The following is an 18,285-nucleotide window of genomic DNA, read 5'->3' on the forward strand; positions in this document are numbered from 1 at the left end:
AACTTTGGAGCAGCTAGATGTCATGCTACCAGTGGCAATTTTTAAAGTAAAATTGAGCGCTACGTCAAATGCTTTTCTGGCACCTGACACCTATACACTTGGAGAAGCCTGGTACTGCAGATAGCTCAGTGCTAAACTGGAAGCATGTGTCAAGTGTCCAATGAGGGCACATACACCCCCACAATGAGCTTTTCATTTGAACACCAGGTAACTGGTTTCCATCCAGCTCTCCAAAGAAATATTAAGTCTGATTTGACTCACTAGACTGTGACATTAGCACAGAACTAGTCTCACATTTGGTGTTAGTTAATTTACCAGCTTTTGCTCATCAGCTGGGATTGGGACACGTGGGTCTCATATAAAGCAGTCTGAAAGCAGGAACTCATTAAGTTCATGCTTCACTAAGAAGTCTGAATGCACTGATTCATCCCTCCTTCCTTCCCCCTAATCCTGCAACTACCAGCTTGTGCTGAAGTTCTTCAATTATGTTTATCAAGCTAATTCTTCTCCCTCTTTACTTCCAAGGAGCCAAGCATCTGGTCTGACAAAGAAGTTGAGTTGTACCTTTCGTAGTTTCCCGTAGTCGATGAGCTCTGGACGGTGTCTATGAATTAAGGCGCAGAAACCAAGGCCATCCTTCCAACTACAAGAGAGACAGAAGAGAGCACAATGAACAATGCTCAGCCAGAGAGAGATACTGTGACAGGCATGAGCACGAGGGAAGGCACCAAGGCAGCAGGATGACTAAGTCTGGTTCAGTTTCTAGCTAACAGTGCTTCTCTAAGTGCTGGGAAGAAGGCATGTCTTGTACCTGCATGATACTGCAATAAAGATGCCTTTCAAATCCTACAAAAATTCACTGTGATTAGGACTTGCCTTTGCATTGCCACCTCCTTTTTGCCAGTTCTTTGTGCTGAACTCTGTGCATGTCCTGCAAGGACAGGTATAGAGCTCAGGCTTGAAAAAGGTGTAGATAAAAGCCCTAAAGGAGGAACAAGTGTATTCCTTAGGGAAAAGGCCGATGTTCATAGCTAGCTCCACTACAGTACTGGCTAGCGTGGATGGTACTTAAGCTCTAAAGAAGTGCGTTAGATTCATGTGGTTCATACAGCTCTCCAAGATGTGCTGGAAAAAGCACTATCATGCAGAATCTTCACTGGAACATCTGCCAATTTGGAACTGTTAAGAGCAGAGCTAGAAAACCTCTCATTCCTATACAGCTCTGCCATACTACAAAGTTTCTGGTGCAGCCCTTAATTCATGGCCTCTAAAGTGTTCTGAGTTTTCACAGAGGAAAAGCTGTCTTGCTTAGCCCATGGTACATATAACTTAATGTTCTGAAGAACTTTACGAAAGCAGCAATTGTAACCAGAATGAGGAACTGGGATATAGGTACTTAGATCCTCTAATAACCTCTGCCTCTAGGTGCCTGTCTGGACTATGCTGTTACTGCGCAACATGCATCTGCGTTGTCTTGGTAGGTCTGTCATGAGCATTGTTGAATATACCAAGAGACATATGAAAATAACACAGATTGTAAGGCTAAGTGCTCGCTTGTGACTCACCTGATATGGAAGTTCTGGATGTTTACATTTTTGTAGGGGGCTGTCTTCCTCTGACACCATAACAAAAGTCCTTCTTTAGCAGATGTCTCTAGAGAAAGAAAGCACACCAATCAACTTATTTTCTTAGAAAGCAGGAGTCTCTGGGGCAAATGCTAGAAAAACATGATCAGTTTCTCTTCGGTAGAGACTGCACTGAATTGTGCGTTATTTAATTTCACTTGTCAGAAAATTCCTTGTCTTGAAGAGTCTACTGGTATAGTTTTGCTACTATTATTTTTTAACGAGATTCAGTAATAAGAAGATAGCTTTTCAGGATTAGAGAGTTTTGTAGGACTTGTAAGAGATAAATCCATTTTCAGTGCTAGTCCCTGAATCAGCCTGCAAGAAATGCAATACATTCCAACATCCTTTTGAGATGCTCTTAAAATCTGCTACAAGAAGAGGATGTGAAAAACTCTTCTCAGCACTCTTGCACCTGTACAGAAATGTCAGTGAGATGACAGGGCAGATTAGGAAGCTCCCTTGGATCTTCCAGTGACTCAAGAGCACAATGTGGGCCTTTTAAGAGGCAGTGCTATTTAGTTACCCAGTTGTTCATTGTTGAACAGTGGCTGAAAAGAACTGAGATTTACCTTCAACTGAGATATCCTGAATGGCAAAACGAAGGATAATGGTCCAGATCATTCCAAGAGTCATTTTAACATTGCCATCCACAATTTCTATGGAAAAAAAAAAAAGACAGAAAGAGAATAAGTTGCAAGTGCAAATCCTAGTAAAACAGGAGCATTGAGGAGCATCTCCTTTTGCAGATGAGAGAACTAGAATTCCAGCTGAAAACTGTACATCCCCGCCTCCCCACATGCTCTGCTGGTACAGCACAGTCTTGCCCAGTTATACCCAGTAATCAGACTAGTTTTATACTTACTTACTGTATAATATACTGTATATACTTACTGTATAATACTGAGTGTAAAACAAAAACTGATGATCCAGAACACCAGAAATAAAGACCAATTTAGATCAGTGTAAATCCCCACAGGGGCCTAGAAACACCTTGTTCAGGTTTAATTCCGATCACTTAGAAGTCATATAAGCCAAATTGGGAAAAAAACAAAAACCTTCCTCTCTTACTCTGATATGCCTGCTACAGGTCACCTATATAACTGCCCTAGTGTAATTATACCAAAAGAACCAGTGAGACTTCCCAGTGCAGATGAGCTCTGGCAGCTCATTTTGTCATGTGAAGAAGACACCACAAAAAAATAAATAAATAATAATAAAAAAAATAATAAATAAAAAAAAAAAATATATATATATATTTATCTCTCAACATTTTAATTTCAAACAAGCCTAAATACAACAGACTGCCAGTATAGGACTTCTTTTGGTAGTATAATTTCCAAAAGACACAACAGAGCATTCCTCAAAGTACACACATCCTCCTTGAAGATGAAGTAAGGGCTCATGCTGACCAGCCTGAGCAGACCACAATATAAACTAAGATTCTAAGCAGGCTGTGGACTCTGCAATATAAATCAGCAAGGGTCAACAATTTGTAGATTTCAGAAAGCAATTGCTTACATGTGTGAGATATTATCTATTTAGGATGGGGAATCAAGGTACTGGGGGGAGGTGCTGGGGGAATGCTGGCCCAGAAATGGGCTTTCCACCATGTATAGATTAGCACCAAACAGCCCAAACAGTGAGCAGCTGGGCCTCAAGTGCTGATCCTTAGCATCTACAAAAGTTCCACATGGACTATATATAGACATTACAAAATTTACAGCCTTTACTTTTTGGATAGCGGAACTAGCTGAGCTGCCTTCTCCTACTCATTCTCTGGCAGGATCCTGCACAGCAGAAGGATCTTTCACAAACAACTGACAAGATACAAGAGTATTTTCAGTAAGAAAAGGGTTAGAATTAACCTACTGTTTGGAGGTAGAATAATTCAAGTCCTAACAAGGCTGCCAGAAACCATTTTCGTATTACTGCAGACACCTCTGTGCCACTGCTTCCATAAAGCTGCCTGGCAGGAACACATTGTGCTCTGGGGCAAGTAGAAATTTGCAGTATAGGCAACTGCCACCTGTCTGGATCCTGTCACAAAAGTAACAATATTCAAAATTTTCCTTTTAAGCTGTTAAAAAATGCTTTTCATCATATGAAAACTTTCAAAATGTGAACCTCAGTGTATTCAAAACCAAGAGACAAGTAGCACACACCATAAACATTTTGTTTCAGAAAATATGTCCATCTGGTCCAAATTCCCGAAAGCTTGTGACTTCACAATACATGAAGTGCAACTTCCAGTGTAAATCAGATGGATGATATCCAGCTGTGTTTTGACATACATCTGCATCATGGATTTACCAGTTTAGAAGACAGACACCAACCCATGCCACCTTGTTCTACTACAGTAAACCCATGTCTGCTCCTTTCTGCACTTGAAAGTACACACAGATATCTTGGTGGGGCATCAGTTTGCCCAGAATTAAACAGCAAACAGCTTCTCACTGCAGTATAAAAAGTCTACAGTTATCCTTGCTGGCATGGAAAAACTATGTTTGCCTGTTGACAGTTTTCTCACAAATTAATTTTTTACAGGTATTTTGGGGTCAGGAGGCTGTCGACTAGGCTGATGTAAGAATATGTCATGTGATGACAGGTATACTCAGTTCCGTACTTTTTGCATTCTACACCCCTCCAATAAAGCAACACAATCAGCTGAAAGGAAAATCTTTATTGTTGTTACAAATACCTAACATACTACAGCTAAAATATAAAAGAAAGCATCCATGTTTTCACCTTGTTTGTTTTGTTCATGGGATAGATCTCTGTGAGGATTTTCAAAAACCAAAAAAGCCCAATGCTTGTAAAACCACAGCAGTTGGCAGGAGGACCCTAGTGTAGATTTAAGATCTAAAACTCTTTATTTTAATGGACTAGATTAAAATCTGATGGCAATACTTCAATGTTGAAAGTGCTTTATGGACACTAATAAATCAATCAGTGAGCTGAAACAGGCAATTAATATTACTGTTCCATTGGTTTAAATTGAAAATAAAGGTCAAGATACTCACATAAAACCAGATGGCGTTAAGTTGCTAATATGGCATTAGAACTCAGCCCTATGCTCTGGTCACGTTCTCAAATTCCAGTTATAAAGTTAGCTGATGGAGCTAAAGTGGAAAGCACCTCTTCTCCCCCAGCCCTCTTCATTGCATTACTGATTTAAAAAGCGATGTGTGTGTTCCCTGCTCCAAGGCAGATTTAACCAAACACACCATCCCCAGTCTTTTTTTTTTTTTTTTTGTGGTGTTAGGTTGTTTTTGTTTTGTTTGAAGCAGGTAAGCATTTCTCATTTCTAGAGATAAAAATCTCATGGCAACCTGGTCACAAAGTCAGCCAGCCTAATCAGAAAGGCCATATCCTCTTTGGTCCTCGCTCACTTTGTTTTCCACCCCTTCATCCCCCAGTGCCAGCCTCCTTTTCCTCTAGAACCCCTTCAGTGCCTTTCAGCTGCTGCCAGTCTCTTTCTAATGTAGCAGAATACAGCCAAGAAATAAAAGTGAAAAACGTGGTTGCAAACCAGGTTTGCATGAAGCCTTCTGCTTCCTGGTGATGAAGAGAAAGAAACTCCCCAGGAATTGTTAAAAAGTTGAAGGTAACGCTACAAAGCTAGAACAACCTAACGCTTAATAAAGCTGTTGTGTTTGTTCCCTGCTGATATATACAAGCCTCAGTAATATGAGAGCAGTTCAGATATTAAAAGGCTAATAATCAGACTGCCTGACTATGCTTTTCAAGTGCTCTTCCTAGGCAGGACCTCTGCGAGTGTTGTCTGTGTGTCCTCCACACCAGCAGCTGTTGTCTGAACAGCAGCAGCAAGAACATGTTATTATTGTGATTTACATTCAACTTGGGGGTGGATGAGTTGCTAGCTAAAGCTGATGAGGCATCTGTATCCACTGGAAGGAATTTTTTTGCACCAGTGAATATGCTTCCACTGAGCTCCCATCATTGTACCAAATACCAGGAAAAAAATATGCAAAAACGACAGTACTCTCATCCATTTATTTGACAGTCAATTAAGGGCCTGACAAATATTCAATCTTTAGGTGCAAGACTGGCTGTGCTAGATCGATGTGGTTTTTAAAACGTATGAAGTCATTTCGAAAACCACAAAAACAGTTAAGCGTACTTTCTGCTTCTAACTACCCAAGCTAGGGCAGAAATCAATGCTACAGAAACTGTGATTCCCTCTGGCTACTTCTGAATTGCCCATGAGAATACAGCTGCTGCTTACTCCATGGAGACAAGGAGTTGCAGGGGATGAACAACTGGCAGGATAGCATTATCATCTGGGAACTGGAGACAGAGCAACAATTGTGACATAAAATAAAGGCTGCTCTGCATTTTGTTTAACCTAACAAAACCCAAATAAAGCAGGATGAGCATCCACACCCCCTGTATTCAGGAAGCATGTTACTAATGATGGTCCAGCCAGATTTAGGGCAGTTGGCTGGCACTGTTGATGGGGGTGTAGATCTCATCTCCCTGTGAGCAGGCAGGAGACAGGGATAAGTATAATGCTATGTTTCACCCACTAACATGGAGTTGCTGGCCTTCCTCTTTCCACTGTAAAATGTATGCTTGCTCTGCCTGGTGCTTCACTAGGTGTTTTGCTCAGATGGGACTTCTGCAATTGTTGAAATCTTTAAGCTTTATTTCTTCTTTCACTTGCACAAGTGAGACCAGGGATCAGTTCATCCAAAGTTATCCTTATGCTGAACTGAACCACATCTGTCTAAGAAAGCAGCAAATTTCTAGGCAGATTAGAGGTGCAAATAAAACAGTCTTTGGGTCGCATACCTGACCTATTCAGTCTGTTAAATCCCAGGAGCATTTGACACCAGTATGGAATCTATTACAGCAAAAGAAGGCTCCTGAGGTGTCAAATGACAGTGAGGTTGAAAAGCAGATGAAAAACCATTTGGAAGCTGCACCAGGCTCGAGACTTCCTTGATCCAGATTTACACAGGTCTGCTGTATGCCACAACTGCTTTGATCCTATGGACTCTGGCTAACAAAGACGTTTAGAATCATCTTGAATTGTTAACAGGCAAATATAGCTGTAAAAAGCAGCTCTTAACCCTCATTTCTTATTCTGTTTGCTCAGTTCATCCTCCTTTTAATGCGGACGTGTAATACATCCTGTACTTATGCAAGTGTATGAAATCCTCTTCAACTCTCGTTCTTGTTCACTGGGACACGGCTGCAGAGTCTGGCTTGTAAACAGCAGAGAGGGATCTTTATTTGATGATGCTGGCTTTAACAGTGATTAAGCATGAATTTTCAACAAGGCTTAAAGCCAACCTGAAAGACCCCATGGGATTATTTCTGGAACTTATTTTTAACCAGAAAAAAAAAAAAAATAAAGGACACTGATGGCCAATGCAATTTGTCTGATGTATACAGAGAGCTACAGCTACATTGCAGATCCTTCACACAGGACCCTTCTGCTCAGCAGACACCCAGAGATGGGACAAGCCACCTTGAGGTGAGGAGCGCACTACACTCCAGCCAGTACTACCATACTGGTGTGGGATCATGTTTTTCTCTTCTGAGGGAAAAAAACACCTGGAAAACTTCCTAGATCAGTCCAATCTGACTGAGGCATGTACACCTCATTTTCTTGGTGCAGTGTTATGACTGCCTCACTGGCTTTTATCTTCTATTTCGCTGCTGCGTGATGTCATCTTAAAGTCTGAAAGCCCTTAAAATTCATGCTCCAGGAAGGCTTATAATCCCTTCCATGGACTGAGTTGCTGTTGTGCTGTTCAAAGGAAAAGTTAGTTTTTATAGCTGATACGTAATTCACTGTACACCAAGTACCTGGATGGAATAGGCAGCAGCCCCTGCAGCAGGTTATGTTTCCTGGTGACAACCAGAGTGGCCTGGGCTGGGTCTGTGTGCAGGGCAGGCGCTGGGGTGGGGGAGCCCACACTGTGTGATCACTTACATGGCCTGAGCTGGCATCACAGCACAGGCCCAAGCACTCTGTATAAAAATCACATCTAACCTTGGTCTAAACTTTAATGTAGTGCTACCCTTTGGTAGTAAAAAGAAACCTATATGGGTTCACCATGCAGCTGCATGGGCAGGGGAGGTCAGGAGCACTGTTTACACTGACACAGACCGTGGCTTCTGTCACAAAATGGCGACTTACAGCATATTTCTGAACACGGTAACTGCCATGAATCCATACTGAATAACTGGGCCCTGGAGATCTTTGGTCACAGACCATTTTACTTGTAAATGATTTCTAATTGCTATGAGGGTACAGTCACAGCTGATTCAGGAACAGAGATCAAAAAAGAAAAATCCAGTGGAAGGAGAGGAAAAGGCAAACTAGGGCCAAGGAGATCAGAACCAGGAAAAAAAAAAAAAGGAACATAGTAGGGAAAATAGTTTTTAAGCATGCTCTAGACTCCCAGAAAGATCCAAGAGTCTGTCCAAGATCTAGATGACAGCAGGAGCTGTCTTAAGGCCTTAAGACCTCCAGGTCCAGCTTCCAGTTTGAAAAGGGTCCCATACAGACATGGACCACTGCACCAGACACTAGATGCATCAGTCTTTTTTGTAAGGGCACAAACTGACCGTAGATATGCATTTGTAGTACATAAACTGTACTCAGGGCCAGCAACACACTCAGGTTGCTCCTGTGGAAAAAGCTGAGAAAACTGCAGAAAAGTTTTGCATACAAAGTATCAGCATAATTGAGCCATCCACCTCTTGTGTTTTGCTCTTAAATACCAAACACAGTAAAGGAGTGTCTGCAATGTGCCTGGAAACTAGTTTGAATTGTTCCAAGGTCTTCATAAAGTTAAAGCAGTACATTGAGGTAAAGGTCTCAGCAAGGCAAACATAAGCACCCACAGCAGCTGAGGTATTCTGCCTGATCTGACACAGAACAAGCGGACCAGAGATGTCCCTAAAAGCACACCTAAAATGCCAAAACTGGGGATGGCATGCCAATGTGCTCTGACCTCCTGGGCTAGGAACAGGCAGGGCTCGGCTCCGCAGCCTGACAACTCTCCTGGAGGAGGAATGCTCATCCAGGACAGTATCATGTGCTCATTTCCTGGCTCTGTCATGAGTTTCCTTGGAGAAACCATGTATTTCCATCTGTAAGATGGAGATAACAAACCTCCCTCATTTTCTGTGGTCACTGTAAAGACAAACATAGAAATACCACAGAAGCAGAGTGTCGCCACAACAACACTGACAACATGAGTCCATAGGCAGGACTTACACACAGGTCCAGAGCAGAGGAAAACAAGTATCATACAAACACAATCCAGATGACAAGTTGTTATGGTTTATAAAATAGCAAACCACCCTACTAACCTGCAAGTCCTCCTGGGTTTTGGGTGACATATCTGCAAAACACCCCCCATTTTTGCTAAAAAAAAAAATGCTACACAAACCCCTGCTGTTTGCATGATCCGCAAATCTGTCTTGAGGGTACCCCTGGTGCTGCCCACAATGGTCTCTACACGATAATACACAGCTTCCAGGCAGAGCACCCAGCTTTCTGGGGTGCACAACAAGGAGCCTAGAAGCTCTGAAAATTGAAGGCTCTGGGGTCCCTGACCTGTGCTCAGGACTACACTTGGCTTTGACCCACGAGATGCCCTACAGCAACAGAGGATCTTTCCCAGAGCTCTGCAGCAAGCTAAATACAAGCAGCTGCTGTGCTTCAATTTAGATTTTTCTTCATTTGAGAAAGAAACATCCCAATTAATCTGTTCCTGCCACTGCTCAATGCTTTTCTTAACTCACGAGAACCAGGAGAAAAGCAGGAGGATCTGACCAATAAGCCCAAGTGGGAATCAGATTTGGTATCTTGGTATGAAGGTGGGATTTAAATCCAGAGTAAAGGCCTAATACCTCCCCCCTTTTCCTCCACAACTTATTCTACAAAGACATGGTAGGGCTAGGGATGAGCAAAGGGAAATGACATCTAGCCATGAGAGAAAGGCAATGGCAAAGCACAGGCTGGGCCCAGACAAATCAGCTGGTTTCTTTACCTTCCGCTCCAATAGATACTAGTTTGACTCCTTTGCTAGCAATGAAATCCAAGGCCTTGTTCACGTTAGATATTTTGTGCACTCGCATTTTGCCTCTTTCAGGCTTAGCCAAACGTTCACCTAAGAAGAAAAGAGAAAACAAAAGTATTAGAAAACAGTTTTGAACCCTTTCTTCCCTGGTGGATGTTTCCCCATGCTGGTAGGTCCTGCTGCTCAGCCAGACTGAAGATAGATCTTCCTGCCTCCTTCCTCAACAAAGGCAGGACAGCCATACTCACTCTTAAGTACCCCCAGAAAGAATCAGACAGAGAAGTATATTTTTGTTGCACCCCAGATAATTTAATAACAGAGGAACTGTTGGCACAGAGTCCTTTACACAAGAGGTTTATATCAGAAACGAAAAAGTCCTTCAAAACCACACTGACTGAGGCAGTACTGTTAACCACAGACAAGGAGGCCTGGAAGTGGCACAAACTTCCCACCCCCACGAAGACAGGTGAGGAAGTCCCTTCCAACATTTACAACATCCAATTTACAAAACAAATCTCTCCTTCTTGGAATTCCCTGTAGTCAAATAACATGAGGGTATCTTGTATCTTGCCTTTTCCACAGCCAGGATACAGACCTCCTGCCTCTCTAAGTCTCCGCACTGAATGGACACAAGTCCCTGTATCAGGAAATTAAACTGCTGCTTTGGCAAGTGGCTTTATAACTGTAAGGACTGCCATCTCAACCCCTTTCCATTACATGTCTGATGTACTTCTAACTCTATACAATGATCTCTTACATGGTAGTATGCATTTTAAATGTTTATAATGAGGGAGAGAGAGGGAAGCAACCTAGCTCCCAGGTAAGACCAGGTAAATCTCTGATAGAAATGAGTCCTGACTGGAAAAAAGCTGGAAGATTTGTAAAAGCACTTTCTTGACTTTATTTCAAAGAGTTGAATTAAGTGCAGTCATGCCCTTCTTGATAGGCTGCCTGTAAATACACTCGCAGCCTACATTTACTAACACTAACCTGACACACAGAGTAAGCAAATTAAAGCTTGGACAGACAAGTAGGCTTTTCAAAGGAACACCTAATAGAAATATAATTAGACAGGACATCAGGAACTACCTGTGACACACACCACCAAAAAATGAGCAGAACAGCTGTTTTCAGACCACAAGCTCCAGAATACAAAAAAATAAATGAACAAAATGCAAGCAAGTTTTGCACTTTGGAAAAAAAAAAAAAAAAAGAAAAAAGTAATGGAATAATTAAAAAGAGATCAAATGGGCAAGTCTATGCAAGTAATTACTTACCTGACCTATTCAGTTCCAAAAGTCTCTGGTTATATCTTGAACCTGAATATTTAATTAAATGAGAGCTGACTCAAAACTTTTATTTGAGGCTTAAGGCTGCGAAAGGGAAGTACTTTTAAAAATAACTCTTTCATACTAAAACTGGATAGCTTGTTTCCCAACAAAGGTGTGAGGAAAAGCTAAAAGGGAGAAAGACAGATTATCACCATAGACATGGCCTATAAAGAAAAGAAGCCTAGAAATGACAAATCCTCTAAAAGTGTTTCAGTGATTACTGTAGGCTGGTGTCATTAGCTCTCAAGATTAAGGATAAAAACAGATTCACTTTCAAAACGAAACACTGATGTCTGACAATTTAAGTAAAAGGCTGTATTTATGGTACTACCTCCATCCTAGGATTAAAAAAAAAAATCTTTTGTTGTAATAAAGCCTCAAGTACACGTCATGGTACGTTGCTTTCTTTTTCTATTTGGATAATGCTAGTCATTCTAAATAAAAGTGGAAGCATTTTTGGTGACAGTTTCACAATGACATTCTTTGCTTATAGTTTCACAATAGACTTAAGCAGACTTATGCTGCTAAATGTCAACAAATGGCTTGAGCCAGCTAAAAAATAACCATTTTCTTCAGCTTATATGACTGTAAGCTAGCCTTACAAGAGGAAAAATAAGGACAAGAGGTTAGGTTTCACCTAGAACAGCAAACTGATCCAATTCACCTTGTGGCCACATTATGTGCATCACCAACTCAAGGGAGAGTTGCTCTCCCCTGGGGCTGGGGAGAGCAGGAGTGTTCCCTCTGACAGCAACGCAATACTGGAGCAGTTGATGGTGATTGCAAAACTGCAGTTTTCCTCTCTCAAATACCACCATAGGATTTTTGCTTTAGTGTGTTTTTTTTGTTTGGTTGGGTTTTTTTTTTTTTACTTCAAAAGTCCCCAAACCCAATGGCTATTTCCTCCAGACTCAGACTTTATTACAAATTCAAATTTCCAGAGAAAAGCTTCATCTGGTTCCATGCCATACATTATTAATGATGTAGATTGTTAAATGGGAAGCACGCTAGAAATATGTTCTACTTTCAGCTATTTGCATCATTGCTTTATTTCTCAGTTCTGCTCCCAGATGAGACAATGAAAATGGTCTACTCACTTCCATTCTCTGGTTCTCATGTACTAGCCCAAGGCTGTACTTTAAAAGCCAAACAATGCAAGGAAGTGTTGGCACAGAAGTTGTTTACAGCAAATTTGTTTAGGAAAAAGTTCAATTAGTCATTCCTTCTGTTGGGGGCAGGGGGGGTGTGAGGGGTGTGCAGGGAGTGCCTTATAACTTTATTTTAAAAGTACTAAACATGAGCTTAGTCTTTTTCAGTCTTGTAGCATTATTTCTGAAATGGCTGTGGCAGGGAAGGAAATTCACCTGGTGAAGAAGGAAAATGTATCTTTTGGGGCAATATCTAGGGAGGGCCCTCAACTGCTACTTCCCACCACAAAGGCCAATGGGAGAGGACTCGCAATGAGGAAGTCCCAGGACTGTCCCTAGAGTTTCCCAGCTGCACAGGGGCTGCAGGAGCGGGGTGGCTCTGGCTGAGCTGGGAGGGGCCCTGTCAGCAGCACAGCTCTCCACCAAAAGGTACCAGGCTGCGTAAAAATGAGATGCTCTCCTCTAGCAGAACATCACTGCTTCCCATACTTCGGGAAGTGGCATCAGATGGGAAAACTGCTTCCTAACTGCCCTAGGGGCCTGACAGCGGTGTGTCCCTAAGGACACATGGGAGGGTCTGCCCTGAAACAGGTCTCCCATAGGCGCAGCAGCACAGTCCCTCTCCCATCCTAGGATCTCCAGCAGCTCTCCTGATGGAGGCTCCTCCTTCCTCCCACAGCAGCACAGTGCTGCAGCAGAGGGAGACGGTGATGGAGATTGCACACCCTCATTCCCACACACCCCGGCCAGACGGGCAGGCAAAGGAGGCGCTTGGCTCCATACGGCTCTCGGCCAGGCCGGCCCAGTGCTCTAACAGCTGAAGTCTTATGGCCATCATTCTCTGGGCTAGATGAAAAGATCAGCCTGCCACAGAGCAATCCTGCCTACGCCAAACTCCCATCAGCAGCTCCGCAGTCCCCCAAAATATAGGAAGGTATGGAGTGAACCAAGAGCTGAAAGAAAAGGCCAGATACTGGAACTGGAGGGCTAAGAGCCATCCAGAGACTCACCCTTTTGGCATGTGATCAGTGGGAACCATGGCAGGAACATACAGGCGAGCCCTTTCCAACCAGCAGGAGAATCCTTTACCCCCATGCTGCTCTCAGGCTGGGCTGCTGCTTCCCCAGCTATGGGCCAAAGGGACTACTAGGGGGGCCAGCAGCTGGAAGGAGGCTCTGTGAGAGCAGCACGATTCACAACTGGAAATGAAGCCACCAATGATGGAAGTAAAATGGTTAAAAAACCAACTGTGCTTAATTTCTCCTCTTTTTCTGCTGTACCTAGGAGAACTGCACTTCAAGCTTCTGCTGGCTCTAAGGAATGGGTGTTCAGTCCTTTGTGTGTGAAGGACCATGGCCTCTGGTGGGATGCAGCCCACAGCTGCTCCCCATGCCTTTGCCCGCTGGTCACCTCTCAGCAGGCTGCCGGCACAGAGCTGCTCTGCGGCACGTGGGGAAATGCTGTGCCCACACCACCAGTGCACTTGGAAGCCATTAGCTTCTTCCCAAACAGGTGGGTCTGACAGGCCCTGCTGGTAGGCTCCCAAAGGGACAACTGGAAAGGAAGAATGGGAGTTGATGCAAGGAAATTAAGCAGATAGAAGACCCCCTGCTTTAGCTCCAAGCCTCATCTACCCTCCCCTGTTCATGCTTCTCTCCCCGTCTCCCATTCAGTGATTAGAAATCAAGCCATCTAAGCCCAACTGCCTGAGCTTCCCTGCTGCAGTCCTTCCTCTGTAAGGGACCATAAATACAGAAAATAAACTAATAGGACTCTGCTACCTTGTTTCTTGCAGGCACTGCAGAAGCAATGTGTGTGCTGCAAAGCTCTGATAGTATTTTGAACTCTGATCCCTCCAAACCACCAGCATGGGCAAAAGCCCTGAGGTTTTATCCCATATTCATAAATTCTAAAAAGCACGTACACTGATAGCATCTTTGCAGGAGCTGGCAAAGGGAAAGAAAGGAAGGAAGGGGCAGAGGAAAGGCAGTCTGAGTGCTTCTATCATGGCAATTGTATTGGAAAATGTACCAAGAAGGTCAGGAGTGCAACTCACTGAGCTACTATTACTAGCTCAAAAGTCACAAAAATAAAGCCTGTGAGCATTCAACCCATTTCATACAGACAGCCTTATCCACCCTTGATGCCTCACACCATACTTTACACCAAGGTATTTATTTCATCTGCACATCAATAGAGATTACTGCTTATACGAAATAATCCCTGGGAAATATCTGTCAAGTAGTGGGATATCTGTGATAGGAGTGAAAACAAATCTGACCTAACTTGTTCCTGTCACTGTTTTTATTTCAGACTGTGTTTTCTGGGATTTTGCTTATCCTTGGAATTTTTTTTTTCACTGAAGGCTTGAGTGCTGAACTTGGATTGAAACTAGAATGGAAAAACTTCAGTCACAACTGAAACTGAACGACACAAAAGATTTACTGGTTTGACTTCTGTCTTCCAATAACTTTTATCCTAATCCCACTGTCATGTGGCTTTGGTATGATTTGCCAGTGCAGCATTCCCACACTCTTCCCCGAGCCGCTCCGTCAGCCCCGCCAAGCAGCAAGAGCTGTTGCCTGAGCCTTCACAGGAGGCTGCGCATTCCTGACGGGCAGAGGAAAGCAGAGAGGCAGGAGCAGGAATGCAATGGGCAGCCTGCACAGGCCATGAGGCTCAGAGTACATTCCAAAAGCAAATTAATGGTCACTGCTGGAGACAAGATATTAATTAGGGAGAAATTTGTTCTGAATCAGAAAGCAGCTGTTCTTATATTCCAGAAAAAATGGCAGCATTACAGCCCTTGCTGTCCCTATTCTGTGGGAAAGGAGGAGGACAGATTTCAGAACAGAGATGCTCAGGACGCTTGAGAGCACCACACAGAACCTCTCTCACCTGAAATGACTTCCAGAAGTAACATGAGTTTAAGACCATCCCTGAAATCTTCCTCTATGTTCTCAATCTGTGTCCCAGCCTTGCGGAGGTGAGAATTACACCATGCTGTAAATGTCTAAAACACAGAAAGGAAGAAAAAAAAAAAGTCAGTAATCTTCCCAGAAGCCAAACATCAGTTCAGAACCAAAGCAGTGCTGCTAGGTACCGTGACAGAGATTCCAGTCCTGGTTAGGTTATCATCTTTCCACCCGCTGTCCTTGTAGTGCACAAACATTAGTATCTAAATATGTACCTAAATATCCAAAGAAGTTGCAGGGTGTTCCCATGACAGGAGTTTGAGAAAGAAAGTCACTTCATGGTTCCAGCATGTCTGATTTTCTGGAGAGGCCGCTACAATTTGTGTTTGGTTTAGAATACCCCGAAACTGATTTTAAGGCATGCTAAGTGCTCAGATTGCTAGGGACTCCAGTATTAGACAATACATCTTAACACAGTATGAAGGAGAACAGAAAACAGCATTCCAAATTTCTATGCAGGTGCTTGAGGGGAAAAAAAACAAAAAACATCAAATTTTTTTTTTTTTTTTTTTTTTTTTTTTTACAGCCAACTGCCTCTAGGCTACTCCATCCTCAGCAAACGCTGCAGCCCTTAGACACAGAGAGACAGCGTGCTGAGCTTCTCAGCCACACAAACCACGGCCCAGTTGTGTCTGTCCTGCAGAGCTCCCTCCCCTCAGTGACTGTCCCACCTTTCCTATCCCCTAATGTGGAAGAGTAAACACTTTCTGAATAATGATGCTACCACCTGTCTCAGGAGAAGTGCAGGTCCTAGAAAGGATTAAAGTTAAGCATTACTTAGCAATACCACTGTCCAGCACAGTCACAGATTCCCAGTATTTGAGAGCCTCGGGCAGAAGGATCATTGCAGCCACCTCAATGGTAGACATCACAGCCACTCCGTAACTAGCGATATTATACATCACCACTAGAGTGATAATGTGAGCGTGAAGTGCAGGAAGGACCGAGGTCCAAAATAAAACATAGCCAGTGGCATTCAGGCTAAACAAAACTCTTTTTGGAAACGCCTTCTGACCTCAAGTGGTCAGGGTAAGAGGATCTCTTATATGAGAGAGATGAATTTCACCACAACTGATGACAAGACACATTTTCTGTGGTTGCAATCTGTCAGACCATGTTCTGAACAATGGGCCTGTGGGGCACTGACAGGGGAGAGACCATGTCATCCAACAGATGTGCTAGTAGGGATTATCTCAAAAGAGCAACATGTAAATGGATCTGAAAGAGTGCTACCATTAAATAGTGAAAACACGAGAAGGAAACATAGAACACCTCGGTGTGGCATGGTATTAAATAGGTGAATCAGAGAGCCCAACCTGGAGGTGCAGAAGCTGTTTGACACAAAAATATTGTTTGAAGAGGAAACGGTAGCAACTAGTTCTTTGAAGGTGTACAAGCTCGTCCAAGTGCTAATGAATGCATTTCAAAGTGTTTGAATAGGACACCAAGTAAACTCTTTCCTTTGTAGAAACTGATAACCCCTCAATCACTCCTTAAATAAAAGGGTGAGGTAACTCAGAAAATGAGCAGCTCTAAAAGCTCAGCACTTCCACAAAGGAAGGAGAACTTTCTTCCCTCCCTCTCCCAGGTGTGCTCCCAGAGCCAATTCAACTCACTGACCCAGCAAAGCACTGTTTGCTTTCTTTGGTAAGGCTGGTCTTCTGCTCATTTAGTGCTTGGAGGCAGTTCAGCAGAGTCTAACAGGCCTCTGCAAGAGAAAATTTGGCATATGAGGGCCAAGCAGAAGGGTGGAGTGGACCACAGCAATTGTGCCACCAGAGGCTGTTGGGGAACCATAGCAGAGAGGACTAAGCTGATACTGAAGCACAGCATGCCAAAAATTTAGTAATGTTCCACCACTGCTTACACCATGTGCAAGACTTCAAAAGAAAAATTACTTCAAATGACAAAGAGCATCAGGGCTTGTTTTTTTTAATCTGGAAGCTGGGCTTTCTTCCTCTACTAACCCGCTTGCATTTATGCTTACATGAGTGCAAATAGCACAGCAGAACCTTTCCTTGGAGAAAGCATTGCTCAACAGCTGCTGAGCTTCCCACTGCTGCGCTCTGGCCTTGCGCTCTGCCAGGGCTGTGGGATGGAGCAGGATAACAGTGCAGCTGCAAATACTTTCATGGCAATAGCCCTTGGACAGATGCATGTATTGTGAAAGTCTGGGATCTCTTCTTTTCAAGATGGCCTGGTTTCCTTCCAGATTTGGAAGCTTTAAAAAAAAAAGTAAGTCATTAAGCACCTTTTATTGCTTTTTATTGTTATTCCCCTGAGAAATGTAAGTGAGATTTTTTTCAAATAAGAGCGGTTTTATTTGAAAATGGGCCTTGTATCCTGAAGTACATCCTTTTGCACTACTTCATTCCACTGCTTGCACTGTATTATGTGAAAAGAGGTTCATTTATTTGGCTCCCTTTTGCAGCCAGGCTCCTTCAGTCCTTCAGAGGGGCAAATGAGAGCCAAGATGCTTTCAAAAGCTACATCATCATCACCACATATCTAAGTATGAGAGCAAGTTATGTCAGGAAGGTTGTGGATGCCCATAAATCTCCTTGTATTTGGAAAGCAGACAAGATACCTAGAGCAAGTGACTGGCCTTGGGTCATGTTACAAAACCCATGTTGAACTGAGTAGGAAGCTTGAGATCTAAATCACAGGCCACACTTTAATTTCTTGTATGACTTTTCTAAAGCCATTTCAGTTTTTTTCCCCATCAGCCTGAAGCAGAGCAGAAAGTATAGCTTCACTGGGCATCTTTTCGCACATTTTGAGGACAGAAGAAGGTTACTGGGTCTACATTTCTAAGAAACACAGATTAAATTAAAAGCAAACCATAAATCTTCTAAACTCTGCATTATTATAAAGTCTGGCAGGATAACCAGATCAGTGAGAGTATTTTTATTACTGCAAGAGTCACCTAGGGCTTGGTGGAAAAGTAAGTCCTAGAGCCAGCAACTGAACTTCTCTGCTGAAGCAATCTCCACCACATCATGGCCCCAGACACACTGAAGTGAGACAATTCTGCAAAATGCTGCCACTAGTCACCAGTGGCAGAGCTGACACCTCAGCTGCTCAAGGACACACACCACGAAGGGTTGACAGACAGAGCACACGCAGTTCCCACGAGACAA

At 43.1% G+C, this 18,285-nt stretch overlaps 1 protein-coding gene across 6 annotated transcripts in view; it reads right to left on the bottom strand.

The window, feature by feature from the left end:
- Positions 1–18,285, bottom strand: part of ACTN1 (actinin alpha 1) — a 90,201-nt gene that overhangs the window by 32,575 nt on the left and 39,341 nt on the right. For all 6 annotated transcript variants that reach the window (XM_065064368.1, XM_065064371.1, XM_065064369.1 and 3 more), the window contains exons 2-6: positions 15,069–15,183; positions 9,662–9,781; positions 2,198–2,284; positions 1,566–1,653; positions 565–643 (exon numbers count right to left, since the gene is read on the bottom strand). In XM_065064368.1, coding sequence (XP_064920440.1) covers positions 565–643; positions 1,566–1,653; positions 2,198–2,284; positions 9,662–9,781; positions 15,069–15,183 — 489 coding nt within the window. The remainder of the gene's footprint in view (positions 1–564; positions 644–1,565; positions 1,654–2,197; positions 2,285–9,661; positions 9,782–15,068; positions 15,184–18,285) is intronic.

This window comes from Columba livia, chromosome 5 (genome assembly GCF_036013475.1).
Source record: "Columba livia isolate bColLiv1 breed racing homer chromosome 5, bColLiv1.pat.W.v2, whole genome shotgun sequence".
In the NCBI taxonomy this organism is placed as follows: Eukaryota; Metazoa; Chordata; class Aves; order Columbiformes; family Columbidae; genus Columba; species Columba livia.